Here is a 23,465-nt window from a genome sequence, read left to right on the forward strand (position 1 = left end):
TTTTTGTTCTTGATGCCAAATGGTGTGTGAGTGCTGCCTGTGAATCCATGTGTGGCTCTGTTATTGTTGAAGGCTATATAAATACAGTTTGATGTCATTATGATAATACTATATGTATTTTGAGGCCTGGGACCTGTGCTTTAATAAAGCCAACTTGTAAGATGTATGGATGTACATATTGGGTCCAGGATATCCACACACCAGGATCTGGTTATAAGCTATATTCTTCCATTCTTGAAAACATAATGTGGAATTAAGCATGAATATTGTATAAGAATCTGGCTTTGTTCTCTATGTCCTATTTGGTGGTTGTTGGAGCTTACTGACGCAATGCAAGCCAATCCCTTTACATTGTCTTCGTTACTTTGGGATATGAAAATAATCCCAGTTGAATTGGAGAACATATGCTCCGAATAAAACTCGGCCGGACCGGGTTACAGTGGGATCGCGTGCAGAAGTTATGTAATTTCCATAGGTGTTTCATGTTGCGTGCGAGCATACATGGAGGAGGGGGAGGCGTGTGCGCCCCACGCTGACACTCCATTGGCCGATTTACCTGATGATGTTGATTGACAGGCGCGTGGACCAATGAGCGGCGGCGCTTTGTCTGGCCCCTCGCTGGCCGCAGAGGCGACGGTGAGGGGAACATTTGTTCAGGACGGGGTGAGACTGCTCCGTTATGTCGACGAGCCGTGGGGCCGTAACACTTTGTACTTCTCTCCAAATCGGATTGGAACTCGACTGGAGGATTTTGCTTTTTTAACCGAGTCGGCACAGGGGGTGTTTCGGGCCGCGTTTTCTACATTTCACGACGCATCTTGCGAAGTTTGAACCGAGCGGAGAGTGCCTGAGCTCGTGCAGCCTGGAAAGAGACGGAACCGTTGGATCCGCTTGTAGAGCCGTGCACACCCGGTACGTAAGTTTCTCTGCTCCGCCACTGCTTCAATCGCCACAAAACAATCGTGTTAAAAGTCTTATTTTAACATGTTTCGTCGCGGCAGTGTCTCAACGTAGAACCTTAACCTACTTTGTTGAATCGTTGCTTTAACTTTACGTTTTCGCTTTGTTGTTTTTTTTATTCGACCGAGCCAGTGTATTCTGCATTACTTTAACTTTACATCCAGTTGACTGTTTATAAAGTAATAGGTTTCGTGGATAATTACCTCCTACGTGCTAATTACCGTCAGTCGGTCACGTTAGCATGCTGACGCTAGCGTGCTAACATGGCTAGCAGCTCCCCTACCGACATCTTTCTTTTCTTTTTTCTTACTGTCCCTCCCGGTTGCTGTAAAGTTGTTGCGTTAGGCTCCCAAGACGTATTTGTAATCGTTTAGAAGTTTCCTCTACACCCAACAACACTATTGGGGACATAAAAGTACATAGAAACGTGGGTTTTCGGTTATATAACTGTGCCAGCATCGTGAATGTGGGCTGCCTGGAGGAAGCGCTCACATTAGCTTCACACTGTACTGAAGTCCGCTATGTGCTAGAAACTGTATAATATCCTGTAATACACGTCTGCATCTGCAACTTTAGTCTTTTTTGGGGGGGCTGCACTTTGCAAATTGACTATGGTTTGATGTTACCGTAATATAAAGACGCTCCATTTGGCTGTTTTTTTTTTTTGCAAGCCTTAAGCACTTTTCTTTAAACCCAGCCTCACTGCAAATAGCTTTCAGTCTCTAATGCGGGGTAATTATGTCAATAATCACCTCTTGGTATGCTTGTGAATGTACATATTTTCTGAAAGAGTCAAGATTATGAACCAAAATATGTCTTATTATTAATGTACATTTGTGATTTGTGTGTAAAGTTGGCTACGTTGGGTAAAAACATACAATGATGCAATGCCCAGTGCTTGATTTCACACTCCAGTACCTCAAGAAGGTTGATGGATTGGCTATATTTGACCAGCTTCTGCCAGTGGATAACCACAAAATGACCATGCGTCACAGTAACTTTTTTATTTGAGTGTTCCTGTGTCAGCATTTTTATTTGGTCAAAGAAAACGGAACATTTCAGCTCATTAAAAATTGCTCTGAAATATTCCCAAATAAAAAAAAAAAATAGCACATTCAGCCTGTTAACATTGTTACAGGCTGTATGTTGGTTAATTATTGTGTTTAAAAACAAACTATTGTTTGATTCCGGCCATCTGCTGACAAAAATCTTGCAGTAGCAAAGTTTATGTTGGGTTACAAAGACAATGAAGTAATGTACGTCAAAATACCATCTCAATCGGCATAACAGAACAAAAGCATGAGTGTAGTTTCATTTTGTGCTTTTTAAGGTTAATCTCTGAATAAAAAGTTGTTGTATGCAGTGAAGACCAGTTTTATTCTCTGCTTCATAACAACTGAGAGACTTGCGTGAACTCAAGTCTCAGTTGTTATGAGAGACTTAGGTGAACTTAAGTCCCAGTTGCTGTGAGAGACTTAAGTGACTTTTGTCTGTTTACACTGGAGCTTTGTTTGCAATATATTCTGTATTTGCCTTTTATTGTAAATGGCACTTCTTCTCATTTTACAGATCCTGATAGGATTCTCAAGATCACAGCTGCAGGCCATATACTGATGGGTGCATACTGTGGGGCCACACACCAGGAGAACCACAAATCATTCAGAAAAGTCGGCAACTGTGAAAGAATGAAGACAAGCTAGATATTGTCACCAAAAACCTGCAGCTTTGTTGGAAGTGTGAGTGTTTGAACTAGCAAATGAGCACCTGGACTAAAAACGCATAATCACAGAAACCTGAAGAGTAGCTTTCCTGCTTGAAACTCGTGTTCAGAAGAGCACCTCGTCACCAGGGGCTTCAACATGAGTGCAGAGGGGTATCAGTACAGAGCGCTTTATGATTATAAGAAGGAGCGGGAGGAGGACATTGATCTACACGTGGGGGATATACTCTTAGTAAGCAAGGGAGCTCTGGTGGCTCTCGGCTACACCGACGGCCTGGAGCAGTGTCCAAAGGACATTGGTTGGCTTCAAGGCTTTAATGAAACCACTCAGGACAAGGGGGACTTCCCCGGGACATACGTTGAGTACATTGGGAAGAAATGGATCTCACCCCCGACGCCGAAACCAAGACCCCTCAGACCTCTACCTGTAGCTCCAAGCTCCTTCAAGGCAGAGACGGACTCTGACTCTGAGCAAGGTGAGTTCACTGATCACAGGTATTCAGGTACTAAGGTAGGGCCGCCAGTCAAAATATTCCGTGTACATTCTTTAGCGCAAAGATCATTCAATCTGAACAACGAATGAGGACGTTGGCAGTTGTGGATAATGGGAGTTGACATTTTAGTTAAGAAGAGTTGTATATTATAAGATTAAAATATTTTTTCACATCATTATATCATTTTATGTTATGTAGTGGTGTGGAACAGTGTTTGTTGGGTTCTCACCACAAGGCCTTTTCACTGATTTGAATCAGGCTTTCCCGGACTTCCACTCATAATCTTGTGGCCTTCATTCGCAGACAAAATTAACTGAGTTGTGGTGGCTATAAAATCTGTATTTCTTTTCTCCTCCAGGCTCTTTCAGTTAAAGTACTCTTAAAATCACTATGTGAGTTAGTGATTGCGAGATGAATGAATAAAATTTCACTAGTTCCATCAGGAATCGTTGGGAATTTATTGAAAACAAAGTGAAAACTGAAACTCTGAACTGAAGCTTAGATTTAGGTATTTAGCAGACATCTCTGTTCGAATCAAATCAAATCATTGTTTACTGGATACTTACAAGGAGCTTGGCCCTGAACGCCTCCTGTGTAGCCGACTCCAGATGACACACTGATGTTCTGCTCACGTCACTGCCTGCACTCAAACTGTAGGTGATATTGGCTATGAATGGCTTCTTTGATAGTTTTCCATTTGAACTGAAGCGTCCACACTGGCTGTTTGTTTTAAAGTACACACGTTAATAAGTGTTTAGCCTGTCTTGAGTTTAGTTTATGAAACGTGACAATGATGCTGGTTTTGCTAAACAGTCTTTGTCAACAAGTGGACCTGCCTGTGGTGTACAGCTGCACTGAATCTGACCCCAGCTCGGCCCCAGAGGGCCGCGGCATTGGCCTGGACTCGGGGTATCGTACTCCGGAGCATCTTGTGCAGGCCATATGCTGCTGGCGGTGGATATCGTGTGTTTTTTTCCTCAAACATCATCTTGCGGGAATAAAACTCCCTCAGCAGTGTTCAAGGCAATATTTAGATCCTGGCAATTAGGTCAAATTGCATTTTCTCTGGAAGCACAGGGAAGCAGTGGAAACTCCTGAATTGGATCTCTCAAGTTTATCTGAATGATACGGGCATGTTACAAAATGCTTTGATTGTTGAGCTCGTTTGCATCATGAGCTTGGTATCCAATCTTTTTTGGGACATATTGCATGTAATACGTAATTCAGTTTATTTTCCAGCAGTTCTGATGGAGTCAGGGAAGTTCTTGTTTTTGTTCAGTGGCAAAGTCAATTTTTGCGTGTGTATGTATCAATGATGAAACTTGTCAGTTCTTTACTGAGGTAAAGTTGCGCATGCTAGTCTGCCTGATGGTTTTACTGTGATGGCAATTCAGAAGGAGTCATTGGAGATCTCAGGCAGTGTTAAAGCTCAGACCGCAGCCATAAGCTGCAATTAAAACGTGCATCTTTTTAAAGCTGCTGCTGCGGCCTGCATGAATGTGTACCTTTGAGTATTCCTGCTCACCTAAAAAAGCAGCTGTATTCGCCAGCTTTTTCTCGTTTCTGCCCTTTTGTGGTAGAATCGTGAAATTCTTTGCTGTGGTTTTAGCAGAATGAGCGAGGAGCCGTATGAAGGGGGCATGTGTTGAATGGCTGTGTCGTGGTTGAGTGGCAGCAGCGCCGAGCCTGGAGTGAGTGTGAATGTCGCACCAAGAGAAGAAAAGTCTCTGTGTCCTGGCTTGGTTGGGGGGGGGGGGGGGGGGGGGGGATGGGGAGGGTGGTTGGGGGTAAGGGTGCCCCTGCGCTTGGCCAGAGGGCTGATGCGATGGATGGTGTGCAAAGGGATCAGGGCTTGGGAGTTGGCAGAGGGTTTGTGGGGGGGGGGGGGGCACGAGAGGAACTTGGGCGCTCTGCATGCTCAAGGGGGCTTTGAAGAGGGTCTTGTTGCTTCCAGAGTGTTTGTGATTTATTGCCCACCACCAAGGGATCTTGCTCCGTTACTCCTACTCCACAGCTTCTTTTTTTTTTTGTCCCCCCCCCCCCCCTCTCTTCTCTCTTTTTTTTAATGTTTTGATAGTTCCTACAGTCAGCCCTGGTGGGGGGAAAAGAGGTGGGGAAAGGGGGCCTCTCCTCTCTGAGCCACAGGGGTGGTTTACATGAGAGGAGCAGATGTGGAGATTGAATGAGAGAAAGAGAAAAAGGGCTGGGCTGGGAAACTATTCCGCTTCATTCCAGCTCTCAGTCCCCCCCCCCCCTTTTTTTTTTGATAAACATTAAAGTGTTGCTCCTTTACCGGGCCTCTCAGTTGAGAGAATATACATGTGTTTGAGCCCGCCAAGCTGGAGGAACTCTGAAATATCTTTCTCATTTATTTAGAAATACTTCTTGTTTTGTTTTTGTTTTTTAAATTTCGCTTTCCTCACATACATCAAGTACATAAAGCCAAATTATGTTGCCTTAATTTTCGTTATTAAAGTCTTCCAGTGTTCAGATTTTAACTAAGCATTTGATCATAAGAACATAATGCAGTTTTCAAGATTTAATTCAGTTCAACAGTAAAAGCTGATTTTTTTTTTTTTTTGTCATTACAGAATCTGGGTAGCCATGCTATGTGCGAGCTGTGCCTGGTTAAACATACTCTTGAGTTTGCTGTTTTCACTTTTTTTTTTCTAGGCGCATGTAGCCAGTCTTGAATGCACATTCTTCAAGCAAATGTTGCAGATATAAGTGTGAATAAGGAGTTGCTGCTCTGCGCGCTTTCACAGAGATCAGCCTACATGCTCAGTCTTGTTACAGGAAATATTTGATGCCACCAGAACATCTTCTCTAGCTGTTCTTGGCCTTATCATGATTTTGTGTGTGCTATGTTGGCACATGCCATGTCTGTGTTACTAGGATAAGGGGATTTCATAAGTACTTATGTGCATGCAGTGTTCTCAGTATATGGGGCATTTTAAGTTCTTCACTCTGTGAAATATAGACTCTTAAAAGGGGCTACTGGAAGGAAGAGAGCTGGCTGCACAAAGGAGACAGTTGCACGGAGAGCACACTGCATAGCTGGAGATTGAGATAATGCAGCTCTCCTTCCCTGGGCCTCTTTAGCACTCAGGCTGACATCTGCTGTATTGAACACTCGTTCTGACGGTACTGTCCATCCTTTTTCTCTGCCACAAGTTGCCTTTTCTCCTAAATTATACATATTGGGACTTTGGCATTGCGTTTTAACTTGGTCTACTCCTTCTACCGTGAGAAAGAACTATCTCGGATACATAAATCTATCTCGGCCCTGTGGCTGCATAAACAAGCAGCAGAAGTTTGTAGTATGATAGTTTGCTCTGATGTCGTGCTCCTCTGCCGGACTAAAGGCAGCCAGGAATGTGTTGGCGCTTCTTTGGTGGAGGGGTGCGCACAGACTGCATGGTAGACTGATTTGTAGCTTTGTGATGAATCAGTATTGTGCTAAGTGCTGATTGCAGTAACTTGGCGCACAATGCAACCAGACAATAAATGCTTGTGCACTGAAAAGCACCCAGGCGATGGCTGTTTTACACCGTCATTGTCATCAGTGCACATGCTGCCGGCGTGAGGCAAATTTGACTGATATATGTTCATTGAGCTTTATGGTTTTGTAGCATTTACAGTTTGTCTTGTTGTGCCATCAATTTTTGTCCCGGTTGTTCGTATTAGCAGGTAAATATTTGCGACTGAGAGAGGCGTGACGAGCGGCAGCAGCAAATCCGCTGCCTGCAAACGTCAGAGTCGAGCTGGATTTAAGTATATTTTTGGCTCGTCAGTTTCCAGTATGGGATCATGTCACAGGGGGATGTTTATTAAATGTCCTCCTGTCATTATCCCCATCGTTGTTTCGAGAAACACATTTTACCTTAAGCTTATGTGAGAATTAGCTGTTACGGCCACTTACAACTCGCGGGCCATAAAATATCATGAAAACTAAATTAAAAGCCAAATGTGTTTTGTTAGTGGAAAAAGCAAGCACAAAACCAGAGATGACTTTGCGTTTGGCTCAAAATGGACACATTTCTGCCAACTTGACTTAAGTCTTAATGTTTCCCGCTCAAGTGAAACTTGAAATTCAATCTAGTAACTTTTGGACGACCTTTTCTTCAGCCTCGCTATCTAATGGTGACAAATGGCGTATAGATGGCTGCTATTCTGGTTATTGCCTCTCTGCGTGTTATGAAGAATGCCAGCATGTGGACCCTCCAAGCTACACTTGTTGGGACATTTTGCAAATCTGCTGCTGTTCAGTGATGTGAAGAAAAGCACAGAAAACGGAGCCAAATGTATAATAATAATGTTATATCATAACTCGTAAAAAATCAACACTGTAATTATATATATATATATATATATATATATATTTTATTTTTTTTATTTTTTTTAATCTTTTTACCAAGTGGCATTAGTGGATAAATCCGGTCAGAGTTGTGTGGAATTGTGTGCATGAAAGCGTGCCTAACAGTTTCATTACTTGATTGTGCACAGTGACTGGAGTCTGAATTGGCAAATCTTCTTTACTGGAGTCAGGGCATGTCTGCTAGCAGGATTAAGACAGAGCCAGAAAATAAGGCGCAGAGAGGCAGACTGATGGACTCAAAGAAGCACTCTGTAAGACAAAAGGTGAGATTAGAAAGAAGCACACCCTCAAGGAAGGGGAGGGGGGGGGGGGGGGGCTGAAAAAGTATTTAAAATATGTAATTTATTAAGGGGAGAGGGAGGAGGGGTCGGTGTCGAGGCACGTGGCGAACGGGCTGGAATGACGGGGTCAGCCCTGTGCTCGCGAGGTGGGGCGTTACATAATGCTTCCAAGAACAAAACGCCCGACCCCTGTTTCGAAGTCTCAGTTATCTTTCGCATTGAAATCAGCCTCTCTGTTTGCTGATGAGGCTCGTTAAAACAAGAGGAGAGGTTCACTCACATTTGAAATGATTGCTCTGCCAACAGAAGCCAAATGCAGCTGCACTGACACCGCAGTTTAAGTCCTTTGTGGTTGAACAGCAATCATGACGTGTCCCACTTTGGTGAAGCTTAAGATTAAGATGACTTCTCAGAAATGTGGCATCCCACCTGATCAACTTAAGAACCTGTGATTTTTCTAAACTTATTTGAAAACCACAATAGTGGGTTTCTAAAGGATTAGTATTTCTAAACAGTCCACACCAGATTAACTAGTGTCATTCAACGATTACACTCTTGGTCACTGCGCAATACACCTGACGTGTTTAGAGTTGTTTTGGCTCACTCGTACACATCCGTGTTGACTTGCCCATGTATGGGTTGTTTTGTTTTTTAATCCAAATCAATTTGCACTGTGGTAAAACCTGTAGCCAATTATAGAACATTGTTCAAATCGGCCTTTATTATCGTTTCCATGATAAAGTCATAGCAGTATAAATTGTAAATTAGAAAATACTGATCATAATGGGAAGATTGATCATGATAGTTGTGATGTGAAAGTTTTCTATTGATGACATTTGGATCACGAGACACGATCCAGTAAGAATCACTACACCAATCAGTGGTGAGGTTTCTATCCAACACTGATCATTTGTCTTAATTTACAATATGCCATCTGTACCCATCTGGTCTTGCAGCTGTGCCCGGCAGCCACTTGTCTCCCCAAAGGTTTAGTTTTATTTTTACATTATCAAAGCACCTACAGTCTCTACAGCATGGTGCTCCTCACAGTTGGTGTGCATGTCAAGAAAATGTAGTAATTTCTCTGGGTGTAGAGACCCACTGGCAGTCTGGCTCTTCATAGGGTTAATTGTCAGACTGTAGCAACAGTCTCCCCATTGGCTGCTGCTCTGGCTTTGCACTGCATCTTCATCCCTGCAGGAGGAGCCATTGTCTGCATTTTCTCTCCCCTAAGTCCAGCTCAAAGCTGCATCTTTCCTCAACTTACAGGACAGCCATGTGGAGGCATGTTAATGCTGCCCTTGCAAACATGAAGATTGTAAATTCTGTTTTTTTTTTTTGTTTGGGCAGTTTTAGTGTTCCTGAAGGTCTAAATTGTTTTTGGTGGTCACTCTATTGCCTTTTCTAAATGGATGCTGTGCAGACAATCCACTTTGCAGTTTAATTATTACTTGGTGCTGTATAATGTGTGGTGTGGTGGTCCTTCTGTGGGTTCAGCTCCAGCGTTTTCAGACAAGAAGTGGTGTAACCTGAAAATGCTGGTTACTTGAGCAGCCCCTCTAAATTTATCCAAAGCGGGTGCTATCTTTAGGGCGTCTACGGTGCCCCGGCTCTGTCCTGCCCACAGTCTGCAGTTCGCTGGGTTCAGACATACCGTTTGAGCCGATGAGATTGCCCCCCACACCTCAGCAGCAGTGGCGGCCGCAGCACTAGCGGCAGCTGCATCGACTTCCTCGACCTGCGGTTGTCTTAACGGACTACTGACGGGTCTGAGCCCTTCTGGGATACCAATGAGCTCTGCCAAACATGCAGACTTGTAGAGGCACGTCCAGGGGGGCCCCTGTCTCCTCACTCTCTTTTCCTGGGTTACCACAGAAACCAACGTCCATTGAAAATAAAAATTTGAGGAGTCTCAGGATGTGTAGCCCCTCAGCTGGTTTAAACACAGCAAAACAACTACATATATGTATAGTCGAGAGATGGCTTTCTATGAGCCTATTGATTATACTTACATTTTTAAGATATGATTTTCATTTTTTAAGGTTTCATAATTATACATATCTCAGTTCTGATGATGTATCTTGATGGGAAGCTTCTCACCTTTTTGTGTTTGATTATTGGTCGGGATAGTTTGGGTTGTGGTTTGGCACCATTGTATTGCATTTAAGGACAAAGCTAAAAAAAATATATCGTGTCAACAGACTAATTGTGCAATCCTGTAATCATCCACCGCTATCAAAGCATTTTTCTTTGTTATTAAGAGCCCTCCAGACTGAAGGAGTTATCGCTGCTCTCAAGAGGGTTGCAGTAAAGCTTTTTTTTTTTTTTTTTTAATGTGATGTTAGCAAATGGTTATACTACAGCAAAGATTTTCGAGAATAAAGGTTTTGTGACATGTCGTACCAAAGTTAACAATTAAAAATTCCCATCTCGGTGTTTCTGTGGTTACAAGCATGGTCATGCTCGTCGTTTGATCCTCTGCTATGGCATCTGAAAAATCATCACAGATGGCTCAGAGCATTTCTGTCATATTTCCTCTGCTACTTGATACAATTCCATTGGCACCAAAGCCATCGCATCGTTGACAGTACCACGAAGCAACTCTATCTCCGACCTGCCCCGTGTCACTCACAGGCATGGGGGACACGGGTAAAGTAAATAAACACAAGCCTCTCGATTGCTTTGAAGGTCCTTTTTCCGTGTGGGGGGGGGAAATCACTGAGCTTTATTGACGCTGTTTGTTTCTCGAAGTAAATGTCGAGAGCGTAAACTTGTGCTGCTGTTGTACTTTAAAATGTCTCACAAAGGCTGACTTTTATCAGAATTGTCAAATAAAACTAGCCTCCCCACAGGATGTTGCAGTCATGTAATTTCTCCAGATAAGAATGGTGGGGGAGTGAGTGGGTGGGTGGGTGGAGGAGTTGGCGTGGGGTTATATTTAACCTTAGGTTGTGATTTGAGTTTCTCAGAAAAAGGTCGACAGCAGAAGGACAGCCGTGTTAGATATCTTGTCTAGGAGAAAGGTTACACTTCCAAGGTGTGTGATGGCAGCACTGCATGTCTCGATCTCTATTTAGGGAAACTTTGGCGTTCCATCTCAGAGTTCACTGCTTCTGAGAAAAAACCCCTCCCGGTTTGCAGTTCCAATAATGTCTTCCAGATGACCAGTTGTCCTACATGGAGTTTTGTGTGTTCTGTGGCGAGAAGGACTTTAGTAATTCAGTTTCTTCACACGCAACATGCCAGCCTCAGCGCTGTGTTAGCCAGAGGATGTGGATTTGGATGAAGTGGTTCATTATTTGCCTGATTGAACCCTCTTTGGGTGGAAGAGGGTTGCTCCCTGGTAATGACTAGCATGCATGCATCAACGAGAACTTTAGTTGCCCATTTAATGCCCAGTTTAAAGAAAGAAAGAGAAAAAAAAAGTGAGCGTTTTGAAGGTAGAAAGAAAGAAAAATATGGCTACCACCAGAAAGGCTTCCATTCATGGTTTCTCAGCATTTTTTTTTGAAACGGCACACTTTGTTGAACAGTCGAGCCTTTCAGGAAAGTGCCCTTTCAAAATATGCCTTTGCAAATCCAAATAAAATCCTCGCCAACTCCTTCCTTCTTTCATGTCCGCACCTGGGTGCAAAGTTCTAAAGGAAAAATAAGTTTAAAAAAAGTTGGACCTGGCTTACCTCATATCACAGGATATTTGCTTAGTTTCTGAGTCCCTAACTTTAGTGCTCAGCACCTCCTGTTCTTGAATCAGCCTGTTGAAAATACTCACTTCTACTTCTGAAGGCCGTGCCTTGGTCGTGTACCGGCTTCCTTTTGAAGTTCTGAGTGATTCGGTGCCGATGAATTGCAGCCCTCAGATTTATTTGACCAGCAGAGCTTTTCATTTTATCTATGGGTAACATGCACAATTCACCGGCGCTTGAATTTTGTTTCCAGAATTTGAAGACGAGACACAGATATCAACTATACTGTGCATAAATTACACCCGCCGCTCATCTCAGGAGGAAGTGGGTCATGTGAAATCCCCTTATAGTCCATGTGGTTTGAGAAGAAAAAAGAGATGAAATTTGCACGGTACATTATATCGCCATTTTCTCAGAATTTCAGCCAAAGCTCAAAGATTTTTTTTTGAATATGTGTACATGTGTAAATATAGTTTCAATGGAGGAGGAGTAGTCCGATTTCTATTGGGCATCTAAAGCGGCATTTACGGTAAAAGCCAGATGCGTTACTTCATCGTCATTTGCAGAGATGGACAGAAGAAACAGTTTAGTAACATCAGTGAGCTGTGGAGCCTTGCTGTGTACACTGGTACTTGCAAATTAAAAGCTTTGGCCTGTGCTAGCTAATGGTGTAAGGGATGCCACTTGATCCATACAGATCATCCCCACAGTTCAGTGCGTGTGTGAACTGCAGATTAAATGTTTTAATGCAGTTTTATTGCTGCTAGTTTTTTTTTTTTTAAGTAATAATTTCCTAAAACTGTATTTAAAGTTACAATAAAAATATCCAATCAAAGCATCAGCTGGAATTATTGTTGATGCAGGATCTGTAGTGTACTTGTATTTCATTAAAAATTTTCACCTGGAAACTACTGCTTTTTAAAGTACTGGTGTATTCTGTCATTACTGTTTGTAATTGTCTCGAGACAGTTTACATAAGCTTGGTGTGTGTGAGTCATTTCCATTAGGCACCATGTGTCAGACAAAGTTTACACATGGAAAATTAGGAAGTCGTACAAGGCCAGTTTTACTCCTTTTTAAAATTACTTTTGTTGACTGTTTGTTTTTCCCTCCTCCAGGCTCTTGTCTTCTGGACTTGACGGAGCAGTTTTCCCTTCCAGAGACCGCTCCACCCTTGTTAGCCCGACTGCTGGAGTCTATTGAGAAGAAAGGTGACTGAAAAAGCCTCGAGATTTTACAATTATTTACCATTTCTGCCCTTTACGCCAAACAATGAACAACCCATTATCCATTAAATAATGACCTCTACTTGATTACCAGGTCTGGATAACCCCACCTTGTATCGGACCTTTACTGCTGGTGCTGGACTGGAAGTCAGACAGTATTTTGAGTGCGGTAAGCAGCTTTTATTTTGTCTGCAGTAGACTACTTTTCTTTTTTTTTTTGCAGCAATGTGAAGAAGGTTGCGTTGTTGTTTAACATGAGTTTCAAAATAAAGATTTCACTCGACAGAAAGCAGCTTGAACATGTATGTTTCCATTGTTTTCCATGTCAGATCCTCCCTCAGCAGACCTGGATCAGCTCGAACTTCCTGCGCTTTGTGATGGTCTGCGTCGGTACCTGCAAGATCTCCCACAGCCCATCATCCCCACTGCAATATATGCTCAGATGGTCCACACCGCCAAAGGTAAGACTGCAGAACTCTTGACACAAATGTTCGCTTTCATGTAACGGCACAAATCTGACGTTCTGACATAATGTACTTCTCCCCTGCGAACTGAACATTGAGTACTTTGAACACAAAAACCACAAGATCTCGTCAATACCTTTCATCCTTTCGAGAACATTGCATTGAGTCTTTTCTCACATCTCTGTGTGCATTAAAGGAAAGCGCACAAAGTTCCTGTTGCGTGCATTTTGTCACTTTATCTTGCCCTTTGTCTCGTCCATCTTGCAAGAAGAGAGAGAAATCGTTACACTGCACGCTGTTCTGTACTGCTGCATTCTCTTGCTGTCACATGGCCAGAAACAGGATATCTGTGGTTAATGGGAACTAAAACAAGCCTGAAAGTTTATCTCCAGCATCTCTGAGCAGCCAATTACCTGCCAGTGTACCTTACGCTCATTGTCAGCAACGCAGTCGCTCTGTGGTTTTCAAGTTCAACTGCACACAGTGCTTTTTCCATCTCCTGGTCGTGTGAGAGAAAACACTTTCATTCTGATATGAGGAAGCCCTCGATGCGCACTTGGCTTTTTCCACATCTGTCTGACTGACCCACGGCCCGTTCTGTTTCAACAGAGGTGGTGAATCCTGAGGAATGCGCCCAGCTGTTGCGTCGCGTCGCCAACACCCCGAGCCTGCCTCCTCAGTACTGGCTGACTCTCCACTGCCTGCTCAGGCATTTCGCTAGAGTGTGCCAAAGCGGTTCCAAGAACCTGCTCAGTGCCAGAACACTGGGCGAGATCTTCAGCCCGGTTTTCTTCAGACCGCAGGCCACCAGGTGGGTGTCAGCGTAGAAGGCCTCATGTCTCACCGCGAGCATATTCTGGTGTGTTAAAGGTAGAGAGCTGTGCAGCTGACAGACGAGCATGCAGGTCCAGTCATGCAAAACCGAGAGACTCAGACATGCATGCTCAGAGATGCACACTCAGACACACACGCCTGAAGTGCCGCAGTGTCATGGATTTTATCATTGCATGCGAATGTAGGTTGGAGCTTTTCTACTTACCAGCTGTGCTACACAATTAAAGTAGCTAAGCCTGAATTACCATCAGATTGAAACCAGCAAAGAACAACCAGATCCAGAGTAAAGAGTGGTCACCTGGGCTGTAAAAAAAACACACAAAAAAACGGCTCTATTTAACTTCTTCCTCTTTTTCTCCCACTTTCCCACAGCTGTGAACCCAGTTTGGATGCTTACATCAGGATCATCGAGATTCTGGTGACCAGCGAGTGGAGCGACAGTCAGGCTGCTCCAGGTAGTTAACAGCTATATTTTACATTCACAATATCACTTGTTTAGTTTTTGTGGCAAATCCATCACTTTGCGTTGTGTTCATCATTGGCTGTGTCTTCTGCATGCACTGATTAAGTTGCTGCACAAAACAAACCCAGACTGGAGCTATTAATAGTTTGAAAAGAGGCGTTGAGACTTGCAATTGCTGCAGTTGTACAAGACCACAGGGTGCTCTACGGCAGCACTTCCAGCTCATTTCCTGTTCACTATGGTTGGGGAACATGTGCAAAATCAATAAAAAAAAAAAAAAAAAATGAAAAGCTGCAGAGGTTGCCCATTTCATTCTGAGGTTGCACATTTCCATGTCAGTAAATGTTGATAATTGTCTCTGTGTGGCTACAAAACAAAGATGAAGGATTTTTTTTGGATGATTTTGTATATTACTGCGCCAGCAAGAAGATGGCACCTTCTGGTGCTGGTTTGTTCTTGCGACAGATTGTCGTGGGTGTTTTTTAGCCAGTGATACACCAGACACTGAGCTGCACAAAGCCACTTTTTGTCTGTTGATGTGAAGCTGCACAGAATCGCGTGGCGCACTTATGTTTTTACAGCGCCAGTTAAAAGCACCGTAGCTGGCTGGCCCAGAGGCCCAGGCCTGTGGCTGTTTAAACATTTTATTACCTGTTAAGGCTATTTATAATGTTCCTGTGCCTGGACTGCTCTCAGCTGTCAGTAATTTGCACCTGCGGGAACACTTTGGAGAGATGGACGGGTGGCTGCTTGACAAGACTCTAACCCCGTTGGTTTTACGCACGTAAACTTGAAATTGTGACCAAAAATGCATAAGCCGGTCGCACACACACGCATGGCACGGTACATTTTGGTCAAACTGCTCTCAATAGTACAAATGGGGGGGGGTCAAATGGCCATCTTTGTTAGCACACATGTGCATTCTGTACATGTGACTGTGAATGACCTGTGTATATGTGTGTGCACGGTTGTCTGCGTGCCTCCTCCCAGTTACTGCGAGCCTATTTTAAGTAAGCGACAAAAGGCCCACTTAGATTTGGTTGGCTGGAAAGTCGGCCTGCTCCACAGAGCGCTTCTTGTTAACTGAGGGCTGCTTCCAGTTTCTAGGGCCACTCTCCCTCTCCCCCTCCCGCCCCCCCCCCCCCCCCCCCCCCCCCCCTCGGTCTCCCTCCGCCTGGATATCCACATGTCCTCCCTGTGCCTCAAAGTGCTCAGCTCAGCAAATATTTGAAACTTTGCAAGTTAATCATAAGACTGAACACCCCTCCTCTTCAGCCTGGCCTCCTCCTTTACAAACAGTGAAAGAGGGAGTGACCAGAGAGACGCACACAAACGCAGCTGGCACGGGAGGCTGCTCCTAGAACAGGCTGCACCGACACCACAGTGGCTACTGCTAATGATTAACTATCCACCTCCACGTGAGCAAGGCCTCCTCCTCACAGAACACCGAAAGGCGGAGAGAGTGAGTGAGAGAGAGAGGGAGGGCGGGAGGGAGGGAGGGAGGGGGAGAGAGGAGATTCAGCTCTTTTACTGCATTCACAGCAGGAACTGAAGTCAGTCAGCCAGACAGTCGCATGTGCTGCACCTGCCTCGCAACGAGCGGATTACCTGGATTTCATTGAGAGGCGCATTAGGCCCATTACCTTTTAAGAATTAAAACCTATCCACCAACGTGGCGGCCTGAACTATGAAATGGAGTTTTGCTGGAGGACTTGAAAGCAGCCCTTTTGGATTTATTTCACCTTTTGGGAATAAAAGCGGCGCTTCAAAGAAGAAAGAATCGATGCAGCAAAACATGCACAACTTGCAACGTAAGTTCGAAGTTTGACGTCTGCTTTGAAACAAAGTTGTCACTGCTAAAGTGGAGCCGTGTGATATCGCTTTGGGCTTTAATAGAAAAGGAGGTCACTTGGGGAGAGTGAAGACAGACAGCAACTTAAGAAATTACAAAGAACAACAAGTTTTCAGTAAGCGATCAGTCCGAGCCGCCAGCGAGTTCGCTGGAGGTTGCAGGTCATACTGTATAATTTTGATGGTTCATAAAGACTGCATATGTAAGTGCACTGAGTTGAGTGAAGTTCTTTCAAAAGCTTTTCAAACTGTGTGTGGTTTCAAGCTACACAGAGAATAGAAAAAAAAGAATTTCCTCAGGAAATCTTCCTGAGCAGGTTCAGTCATTTAGGTCACAGATTCAAATGTTGCACACAGATTTGTATTCGACACAATCCGTTTCCTTACTTCTTAAGTATGTAAAGCTCTAACAGTTGTTCCTTACTTGAGCCGAGAAGGACAACGTCTGCCTTTCACTTGAGTCCTTCTACCTTTACCAGGAACTGGGTCTATTTTAATATCACTCAGGAAATCAAGAGAGCTATCTCTGTCACGCCGAGTGTCATGCTGCGGGATTACTGGCGTATTTCAGGGCTCTGGGTGCCACTGACCGGGCCAGGCATTATAATTTAGCTGCGTACGTGCTGCTGCAGCAGAGCTGGCTTTGTCTGAGTGCCAGCAGTGGGACGGACTTAAACGTCCGCACGACACGCAGAGAGGAGGAGGAGGAGGGGCCGAGCAACCTGCAGGAGACCGAGTGGACAGGCTTCAGCAGAAGGAGCGAGGGAGCGAGGATGACAGAAGCATGGAGCAGGCTGCTGCTCCTTTTCCCTGCTAGGAGAGAGACGCCGCGCACAACAGATGGCCGCGCGCTAGGATGTAACGCTCGGATGCCGCAGAAAGAACGCAGAGTCAGAATTTGATTTAGCTGCAGCGTTGTGAAGAATTAATGCAGGGAGGGAGACGGTAATGGGCTTTCGCAATGACCTCATCGCTCTCAGGAAATGAAAGATGCAGGAGTGGTTGGTGACAGACCCCCAATGTGATTGGCTGTGGTAAGTGATGTAACACGTTACTGAGCAGGCTCCTCTTAATGGCTTTTCAGAAGTGGGTGTTTAGGTGGGTGTTATAAAAAGTGTTAATTGTGCCTCTTTAGTGGAGACAAGACAGCGAGCGGAACAATCTGTCTGGAGGTTTTGTCTGCATTCATATGGAAGAATAATAAATTGCCGGGGCGTGCGAACATCTGCATTTTTATACAGAGTCACAGATGCAGCTTTGCCGCGCACATTAGCAGTGCTTGTGGTTTCATTGGGCAAAGTTCTGCAGCAGGATGGGTGTTAATGCAGTGGCAGTGAACAAAGGCAGTGCAGATTTGTGGGTTAAAAATAGCCGACTACTTTAGCTCAGCTAGCTTCTCTGTGTCAGCCTGTGAGGAGCCACTGCAGATTTTGTATTTTTTTTTTTTAAAGCTTGTAAATCACAACAAACAGACTCTGTTCATTCCACATTAAAACTATTGTCCACAGCTTCAAGGGGAATCTTTCATTAGCTCCAGTCCGTGTCCCAATTCATTGTTATTTCCGCTGCATTTATTCACAAACCTTATTTTGTTTTTCTCCGTTGCCTCGACAGAAACCAATAATCCAGTGTGTGTGCATCATATTTTTTCTGGCTGCACTGCTGTATTTGCTGCTAGGAATATTTATAGACGCCACATTTTCTTGAATGAAATTCATTCTCCCTGACTCACGCTTCATCTCTCCTCCCCCTGCCTCACCGTCACCGCCGCTCTCCCAGAGAGGGGGAGCAGGATTTGCTTTTTTTTTTTTTTTCCCCAGCTCTCTTTAATCAATGGGGGGAGGAAAAGGATGAGCAAGGGCCAGAGAAAGTGCACGCTCAGACCAGATTTGGCAGCTTGTTTTTATTCTGTCACGAAAAAAATGATTCTCCCCCCTGTTGGATTGGAGCTCGGAGCCTGTTTCAATGTACACGAAGATCCAATCACATTGCAGCAGATTTATTTACATTCCTCGGCTCCTCTCTCTCTCCCCCCCTCTGCAGCTCTACCTCCAAAGCCACCGAAGCCCACATCTGTGATTAACAACGGTATGAACAACAACATGGCTCTGCAAGACGCCGAATGGTACTGGGGGGACATCTCCAGGGAGGAGGTCAACGAGAAGCTTAGGGACACCGCGGACGGTACGTTTCTGGTCCGCGATGCCTCCACGAAAATGCACGGAGACTACACCCTGACTCTGAGGTGAGCCGTCCCTCCCCTGACCCCCCCGAAGCCACCGGCCTGTGCTCTGTGCCCGCGGCTCCCGGTTAACACGCCGCCTGTTGTTCTGTTTACAGGAAAGGAGGAAACAACAAGCTCATTAAGATATTTCACCGGGATGGGAAGTACGGCTTCTCAGACCCGCTGACCTTCAGCTCCGTCGTTGAGCTCATCAACCACTATCGCAACGAGTCACTGGCTCAGTACAACCCCAAGCTAGACGTCAAGCTGCTGTATCCCGTCTCCAAACATCAGCAGGTGAGAGACACTTGTGCAGTAACTGTCATGGTGGAGAGAGTATTTTATACCACATGGAAAGAATAGGCAGAAAGTACAATATGGTTTACTCGATGTCCACGGCATCTGAATGCAGTTGTGCTGAGAACAAACACTCATCACATGGAGTTTGATTCTATTCTTAGTCCAAACTGTTTCCTCGCCCCGATCCCACAGATTCAGTTTGGCATCAGAGCATCCATTATTTCCCTGAAATGAATTTCAGTAGTAAAACAGTCACACCTGAGTCTCGAGATGTCTGCAAGCTCTTATTAACAAGTTGAATCTGCTGTTTGCTTCCAGGATCAGGTGGTCAAAGAAGACAACATTGAAGCCGTGGGCAGAAAGCTCTGCGAGTACCACCAGCAGTACCAGGAGAAGAACAAAGAGTACGACCGTCTGTACGAGGAGTACACCAGAACGTCACAAGTGAGTGTCGGCCACAGGCGACCCACAACCAGGAGATCACTGCTTTCGTCTCGACGTCAGACGCTGATGGCTCTGCTTGTGCTTGCAGGAAATACAAATGAAGCGGACGGCGATAGAGGCTTTTAACGAAACTATAAAGATCTTCGAGGAGCAATGTCAAACACAAGAGCGGTACAGCAAAGAGTACATCGAGAAGTTCAGGAGAGAAGGCAACGACAAGGAGATCCAGAGGTAAGAAAACCCCCAAAGAAGCGGCATCGATAAAATCCTAAAACGTTCAGATGTTAACGTCCGTCGTCGCCGTCTTCAGGATCATGGGAAACTACGAGAAGTTGAAATCGAGGATTAGCGAAATAGTGGACAGCAAGCGCAGACTCGAAGAAGACCTGAAGAAGCAGGCGGCGGACTACCGAGAGATCGACAAAAGGATGAACAGCATCAAACCTGATCTCATTCAGCTCCGCAAGACCAGAGACCAGTATCTAATGTAAGTACAGCATGGCACTGCCTCGTCAGTCCTCCTCCCCCCCTCTGGGGAATCCAAATGGATCTGCCCTGGTTTCTAATGTTCTCTCTCTCTCTCTGTGTAGGTGGTTGACCCAGAAGGGAGTCCGACAGAAAAAACTCAACGAGTGGCTGGGGATCAAGAACGAGAACACAGAAGAGTAAGTGCAGTTAGGAAACCCAACAAAGCTCATGTTCGGCCGTCCCGTTGCCTCGCAGCTCACCTGACGCCCCATTCTCCCCCCCCCCCCCTCCCCCAGTCAATATTCTATGGTGGACGACGACGAGGATCTCCCCCATCACGACGAGCGGTCCTGGAAACTGGGCAACATCAACCGGCTGCAGGCCGAGGCTCTGCTCCAGGGCAAGAGAGACGGAACATTCCTGGTGCGAGACAGCAGCAAAGCAGGATGCTACGCCTGCAGCGTTGTGTACGTATCCAACCAAACGCAGAGCACGGTTACTCTTGACCTGCTTAATTTAGTCAAGCTTCAATTAGGTAGAAGAGTTATATATTGTTCGACAATTAAAAAAAAAAAAAAGAGTAACCTAGTTTCATTGACGCATGCACCTGCCTGTCTTGTGCGACCACTTCCTGTCTGAGAACCAGTTTTCTGAGCTTCAGCCTGTGCGCGGCGGTCACAAGGCGTGCTTTCATTTCCTGCAGCACCAGAACAGGTTGTGACTTTTGTCCTTTTTTTTTTCTTCTCCTTCCCTCGCAGTGTGGATGGCGAAGTGAAGCACTGCGTCATTAACAAGACCCCCTCAGGCTACGGTTTCGCCGAGCCGTACAACCTGTACGGCTCATTGAAAGAACTCGTTCTCCACTACCAGCACACGTCTTTGGTCCAGCACAATGACTCTCTGAATGTGACGCTAGCGTACCCCGTCTACGCCCAGCAGAGACGGTGAGGACCCGGACGCTTCCCGCGCGGAACTCTCCGAGCTCTTTCGAAAGGCCTCTTGTTTGTCGTCGTCCGTCGCAGTCGTCGGAGCGGGAGAAACGTTCCCGGACTCCCGTGTTTTCGAAAGCGAGGCTCCGACGCCTCGACTCGGGGACTGGAAAGAGAGACGCAAAGTAAAGCCTGAAACATTTCAGTGACTTTGCCCCGACCACAAGCCCGAGGCGAGTCTGAATGTAGATGTACTTCACGTTTTGCTTTTTTTTTTTTTTTTTTTTTTTCTTCTTCTTCGGTGGGAGCACAGAATCAAGCGGAAACTGCTGAACTCCCCCAGCGGAGCGGGAGGACGTTTGAGGCCTTTTCCTTACGGTGCTTGTTCGTTTTTTTTTTTTGTTTTTTTTTCAAAGCTTTACCAGCCGGAATGTCGAACCGCAGCAGATACGGACTTCTTCAGACAAAACTGTACTTGCCGGCCACCACCTTTTGTTTTCCACACTTTTTTTTTTGTTTTGTTTTCCCGTTTCATGTCATCTGTGTGTGTGTGTGTGTGTGTGTGTGTGTGTGTGTGTGTGTGTGTGTGTGTGTGTGTGTGTGTGTGTGTGTGTGTGTGTGTGTGTGTGTGTGTGTGTGTGTGTGTGTGTGTGTGTGTGTGTGTGTGTGTGTGTGTGTGTGTGTGTGTGTGTGTGTGTGTGTGTGTGTGTGTGTGTGTGTGTGTGTGTGTGTGTGTGTGTGTGTGTGTGTGTGTGTGTGTGTGTGTGTGTGACAGTCCATGTGACCAAAACTCATAGAATCAGGAAACTGTGTGAGGTTGGGGGGGGGGGAGAGGCTGTGTTCAGTAGCAGACCATGGATCAGCTGATAAATGTAGCAAAATGGCACTTTTTAAACTAAGTTTAATTTTTCTTCTTGTTTCTTTTTTTTTTTTTGTCGTTTTTGGATTTTTTTAAGAGGAGAGCAGAGAGGACGAGACGTCTCCACCCTGCCTTTCTCGCTGATAAGCATTATTGTGCGGAAGTTAAACTTGATCTTAAACTGTGGGCAGGTGAAACTCTGAACGGACTCTTTTCATGTACATATGTGAAAATGTGCAAAGTCATAAATCAAAGTGCACCATACCAAAAAGAAATCAGTTCCTGTTTCAGTTATATTCTGATCTGCTATGCAATTCTTTACCCATTATTACTTCAGAATTGTTTTTATTCTGTTGCAACCCACAAATATAAGCTTGTTTTATTGCTTGAAAAGTATCTTTTCCTGTGTAAATGTCCACACGGATATTTTGTGTCAAAATGCCAAGATACAGTACAAGAAATGCTTATGATTTTTAAAAGATGACTATAGAAACATACACTTTATTATAAATTACTTTAACAACTGGTATAAAGATGGAAAAGATGAGTATTTTATTAGGTTTGTTTTTTGTTTTTGTTTTTGTTTTTGTTTTTTTTCGCTTCAAACTAATGTTCTTCTCAGGCAGAGCCTTTTTGAGTATTCGAGCTGCTTCAGTACTCTTCAGAACGTCGGAGCTGATGGGACTGTACGACCCCGATCGACCATCACTGCGAAAACAAAACAGTATAATAGATTTATTTTGTTATAAAATATATATGTTCCCACACGAGAATATATCGGAGCAGACTGGTGTTTTCAGCCGATGGATATTGTTACTAAGAAGATCAATATATACATCGTACACTTAGTATTTTTCTGTATCAGAAAATCACTGTGTTTACATGGGTGGATCGGCTCATTTCAGATGGCAGTTTTCATTTAAAGGAGAGGCGAGTAAGCGGCGTCGGTCTTTTCGCGAGTTCACGATTGGTACGCCTCGACTCGGAAAGGCCAACTTTCAGCTTGTGAGTGTTCCAGATCACCAAAAAAAAAAAAGACATCACCCCCCCCCAAAAAAAACTAAATCCCCCAAAACAAATACAATACAAATGAGTTCACTCCCCCACGATAAACACGTCCACTTTACAACCGTCAAACTCTTAAATGTAAGAAATTAGGTGTAAAAACTAACACAAATTCTAATTTCGATCGTTTCCATTCTCACCGACGCGACAAATAAGACTTAATGAACTCGTCTCGCGACTCATCTTTGGCACTACCTGGAAATAATAATAATAAAAAAAAAATATATAACGTCTACACATGTAAACAAGCCAGCAAAATGTTGGAATTTCTTAATATTTTCCCGAAGGTACGGTACACACAGTTTAGTGGAATATGTTTTAGATGTATTTGACCAAATTACTCATCCCAGATTTAATTATTAGCAGATTAATAGAGACTGTCATTTATTCTAGGTGTTATTAATTCTTTCAGAAAATGTTTGCGGATGTCGTGGAGACGACATCTGGCCGGCATTTATTTTACTAGAAGTCCAATTTTATTTGACCTTCCCAACAGCTGCTGGCATGAACCTTTGTTTCTTATGTCAAACCTTTTTTTTTTTCTTTTTTTTTTTAATAGTTCTTCTTGGACGGCATGCACCATTATTTTCTTTGCGCCCCAGTTCTGGGTTGTATGATTATGTTAGGTGTCTTTTTTTTTTTTTAACAAAATTTATTTGGATCTCCTCCTTGTTTTCGGTGGTGTCCCACACACACGATGATTGGATTGAGATTTTGCCAGTGTTTCCCAGTTTTTGCTTCAAATCTGTATTGGGCTTTGTTAAAAACTGAAATAAAAACACTTCTTTTTAAGTCTTGTTTTTAGAGCTTTATTCAGGT

The 23,465-nt window shown here is 44.4% G+C and overlaps 1 protein-coding gene across 2 annotated transcripts; it reads left to right on the forward strand.

Moving 5' to 3' along the window:
• The first annotated feature begins 678 nt into the window (after positions 1-678).
• pik3r1 (phosphoinositide-3-kinase, regulatory subunit 1 (alpha)) lies at positions 679-23,432 on the forward strand. 2 transcript variants are annotated; one of them, XM_080510646.1, is made up of 15 exons: positions 679-912; positions 2,530-3,156; positions 12,638-12,730; positions 12,840-12,914; positions 13,075-13,206; positions 13,819-14,020; positions 14,416-14,498; positions 18,401-18,602; positions 18,698-18,878; positions 19,200-19,325; positions 19,414-19,556; positions 19,636-19,812; positions 19,916-19,990; positions 20,090-20,260; positions 20,552-23,432. In XM_080510646.1, exons 2-15 carry the CDS (start codon positions 2,820-2,822, stop codon positions 20,739-20,741), a joined length of 2,187 nt encoding a protein of 728 aa, XP_080366772.1. In that variant the 5' UTR covers positions 679-912; positions 2,530-2,819; the 3' UTR covers positions 20,742-23,432. The 2 variants fall into 2 exon arrangements, with proteins under 2 accessions (XP_080366772.1, XP_080366771.1); XM_080510645.1 differs by lacking the exons at positions 679-912; positions 2,530-3,156; positions 12,638-12,730; ... (2 more) ...; positions 13,819-14,020; positions 14,416-14,498 and adding an exon at positions 16,080-16,317.
• Positions 23,433-23,465: the final 33 nt, after the last annotated feature.

Source organism: Blennius ocellaris (assembly GCF_963422515.1).
Source record: "Blennius ocellaris genome assembly, chromosome: 15".
Lineage (NCBI taxonomy): Eukaryota > Metazoa > Chordata > Actinopteri > Blenniiformes > Blenniidae > Blennius > Blennius ocellaris.